At 33.1% G+C, this 4,352-nt stretch overlaps 1 protein-coding gene across 1 annotated transcript; it reads left to right on the forward strand.

Moving 5' to 3' along the window:
- Positions 1–252: 252 nt before the first annotated feature.
- LOC121731628 (protein RER1) lies at positions 253–2,980 on the forward strand. Its single transcript, XM_042121150.1, has 5 exons — positions 253–488; positions 608–712; positions 1,440–1,536; positions 1,791–2,014; positions 2,569–2,980. The coding sequence occupies exons 1-5, from the start codon at positions 408–410 to the stop codon at positions 2,650–2,652; spliced, it is 591 nt and encodes a 196-aa protein (XP_041977084.1). The 5' UTR covers positions 253–407; the 3' UTR covers positions 2,653–2,980.
- The last annotated feature ends 1,372 nt before the right edge of the window (positions 2,981–4,352 follow it).

Genomic DNA, 4,352 nt, shown 5'->3' on the forward strand with positions numbered 1-4,352 from the left:
CATGCGCAATGTACATTGAAAAACGAAGCGAACACGAATACCTATGTTGGAAAATGGAACTACGATGTTGCCACTTTTTAATTTCTTCACTTTCTTGCCAGCCTATAGAAATAAATATTTTGATATTGATTATGGATTTTTGATTTAATGCTAAGCTACCCATATTAAGCTCGTTAAAAAAAATACGATGACAGTTTATTGACTGATTTGTCAAAAGACAAAATGTCAATTTGCATTTTGCTGTCATTTTAATAAAATCGCTCGCTGACGTGAAATTATTAAAATGTAAAGATGTTTAATATCTAATTCAATAAAGCAATACTTAAAACTAGTTGATTTTAATTGTAATATCCAAGTCCTTTAAGTAGTTATTGTAATTAACTGTACATGTGTTTAATACCTATATTATGATGATGGATGCTAATGACCTAGCCTCTGAAACTAATAGAAAAGGTGTAGTATCACAGGCATGGACTCGTTTATCCCAGGTAAATATCTTAATTTGATAATTTTTGCAATAACAAACTAAATAAAAGTTACACTACTCATAACGTCTTTGTAGATATGTCAAGGATTAAAAGTTACACTAATCATAACGTTTTTGTAGATATATCAAGGATTACTAGACAAATGGACTCCTTACACTAAAACTCGATGGGCTGCGGCTATTTTCCTCTTGTGTATATTTATTCTTCGGGTAGTATTGAAGCAAGTAAGTATATTCTATACAGTTTTTATTATTTTATTTAAAGAACAACTGCGTCTTGTTGTTCAATAAATTTTGGACACATTAAGCTTGCCTGCTTCTATATTTTGGACTGTTTAAAACAGTCCAAAAAGATAAAGCTAATAAAATTATCTGACATGGATAATTTACTTTCTGAAGATCAATAATCTGGGGGCACGGCAGTGCCCCCCGCCAAGTCGATTATACTTTCTGAAGCACTGTCCCCAGAGGCAAGAAAATTATACTATTGTTACATACCCTGTGTAGGGAATACTGAAGTCACTAAAGTCCATGGGCATACTCAGGTAAGAGCAGGGGGGGGCAGCGGCCCCCCGTCCCCTAGAAGATAAAATAAATGTAAATTTTCCTGGTAAGTGGGAATTAAAAAAATTGGTACCTACTCTGTGTAAAATGCACAATTCAGATTAATAAAAGTAAATTTTCATGATTTTTTTTGTTTCAATATACCAGACCGACCATCTTCTCGAAACAGATATGCTGCCCCAGCTAAAATCTTGGGTATGCCCATGCACTGAACCAGTGAAACAGGCAAAATCAAAGATTTACTGTGTCATGTGTGAATATTGTGTTACCTTAAATCATAGTTGCACAATGTTTTAACTTTTTCAATTCTTATTTTACTTAATTATCCAAACACAAATTTAAATGTTATTATAGAAAAAGCACTTTCTTAATCTTTTCTACTTTTCAGGGCTGGTACATCGTAACTTATGCCTTGGGCATCTACCATTTGAACTTATTCATTGCATTCCTTACACCAAAAATAGATCCAGCCATGGACTTTGATGGTGAGTATATTTAGATTGTAGTGTTGTCACATTCAGTTCATTATATCCTGAATAGATAATAACTAATTTTCGAGATTAGTTATTATCTATTCATTCATTTTGAAACATTCAACTCAACTCATAAACAATTCCATGGTTCATCAAATTTTTATATCAACTGCTTTTTATTTATTGTTTTTACAGCAAAATTTACAACTAAAATCAAATTATGAAATTGTCTTGTTCTACTAAATAAATATATGTTTTGCTTGCAGGAGAAGATGACAATGGTCCAGCATTGCCAACAAGAGCCACTGAAGAATTTAGACCATTTATACGGAGATTGCCAGAATTTAAATTTTGGCTTGCTGTTACCAACAGCACAACTATTGCTTTTGGTTGCACATTTATAGATGCCTTTAATATTCCAGTATTTTGGCCTATACTAGTTATGTATTTTATCACATTATTCTGCATAACAATGAAAAGGCAAATAAAAGTAAGTATTGTTTTCTAGGGTTAAATCGGGACCATATTTCTAAGACTTCGATGTCTGTCTGTCTCTCAGGCTGTAACTCAAGACCGTTCTTGAGTTATACCTATATATTATTACTGTAGCTAGAGAAAATATTTTTTTACAGATTATGTATTTCTGTTGCCGCTATAACAACAAATACTAAAAACGAAATAAATTAAATATTTAAGGGGGGCTCCCATACAAGAAATGTGTTTTTTTTGTCATTTTTGCTCGATATAAATGATGGCAATAGATAGGCACCTGAAATATTCACAAATTACTTAATTGTGTTTATACTTTAATATTTAATAATGAAATTTAAATAAAATAAATAATTAAGGGGGGGCTTCCATACAAAAAAAACATTTTTTTCCTATTTTTGTTCTATAATGGTATGGAAGTGACGGAACCGTTTGTGCGCGAGTCCAACTCGCACTTGGCCGATTATTATTTCTTATATAATATTATCATTTCATCAATATATTTATAATTTTGTAAGTGCTATGTAATTAACAATTAAATTTTGCTTGTTTCAGCACATGATCAAGTACCGGTACTTGCCTTTCACTCACAATAAGCCCAAATACAGAACTGTGGATGCATCTCTATCAGTGAACTGACACAGAGTACAGGCAGAGTAAAGTATATATAAAACTGTTGTATGCTAATAATTTTAGAAATACAATTTATATTATTATGTTTCAATTGTATTTATTGTTTGGTTCTTATTACTGCTCTTAAATTGATTTTGTTAGATGAGGCTAGTTTTATAAGGTGACATTGTAAAATATCGGTAATTAAATAGCCGCAAATTGTTTAAGATTATGTATTTCTATACTCTACTTAAGATTGCAAATGTTAGCAAAAATATTTTTTGGTCTCTAATATTATATATTTTTTCATTACACCCTCAGACTACTAAGGGGATACTACGTATAATGGATACGATTTAGCAGCTTTTATTTCAGCTATTTGAGGTTATATTTTTCAAAATATATTGGTATCAACCCAGTAATTCTGTGACTCGGCTATTCGGCTAACTTCAATTTATATTTTGTCACCAACATAGCTGGGCAATTAATCCGTTAATCGTTAATTAACAAAGTTAACATTTTGATTTAGACCCAGTTTCATCAAGCAATGTTAAATAAATAATGGATTGTTAAATCAGTTAACGGCCTGTAGAGCTATCGAGCGTTCCACCATACGCTAATGTCATGTCAAATCGCCTAACACGGTGTTAAATTTTAATTCCTGCTGGGGAGGTCCGTTAAATATATAACAGGCCGTTATAATAGTCAAAACAACAACTGTCAAAGACAATATCCAATATCAATAAAAGAATCTGTTTTGACTTTTGAGTGTTTCCGCCATTTTTCGCCACATCCTTACATAATATTATTTACTAGCTGTTGCCCGCGACTTCGTCCGCGTGGACTTCAGTTTATAGCGCGCGATGTCAACAAAATTGGTGTCAAAAGCTTTTATAAAAAAAACCCTGGTACCCCTTAAATCAATACAGCTGTGCAGTGTGCACACAATAAGTACTTCATTTTTTATATTAAACTTTATATTTTATGCCAAATTTTAAACCTTATTTAGCCCACCAATTACACAACTTTACCCATAAACTATTTATCATTGATAGGTTTAGCCCCAATTTCACCAACGTCTGTTAGTGTTAACAGCTTGTTAAAATGTCCTGTCTTCTCTTTCATTCATATGAAAAACGAAACAGCTAACGTGATACTAATTCGAGCATTAACTTTAACAGTCGTTGGTGAAATTTGGTCTTAAGGTTACGTCACTGCCTGCACAGATAAAGTACTGAGTTATTTAATACCGTAGAATAGATATAACAATCGAAAAAATCGAGACTTAAATGTAAGATGATACCACCGCTTATAGAAAGACTTTTGAGCAAGCGTCAGCGCGATGTAGAAGACGCACGGCGCCATCTATTATGAATTTTTTGAACAAATTTACGACCCTTAAAACCCTTTTTTTCCAGTAAAAAAGTAGCCTATGTCCTTTCTCAGGCTTTAGACTATGTGTATACAAAATTTAATTACAATCGGTTCGATAGTTTTGGCGTTTGGCGTGAAAGCAAGACTGACAGACAGACAGACAGACAGAGATACTTTCGCATTTATAATATTAGTATAGATTATGTGCACACTGCACAGCTGTTTTTGGGTATTTTGATTAATTAAGGGCCGCGCTACACCGGAATGGCAGCGGCGAGGCGAGCAATTTCAGCGCTGCCATTCCAGTGTAGCGCGGCCCTAAGAGGGGTACCACTTACCAGGGTTTTAAAAAG

This window comes from Aricia agestis, chromosome 11 (genome assembly GCF_905147365.1).
Source record: "Aricia agestis chromosome 11, ilAriAges1.1, whole genome shotgun sequence".
In the NCBI taxonomy this organism is placed as follows: domain Eukaryota; kingdom Metazoa; phylum Arthropoda; class Insecta; order Lepidoptera; family Lycaenidae; genus Aricia; species Aricia agestis.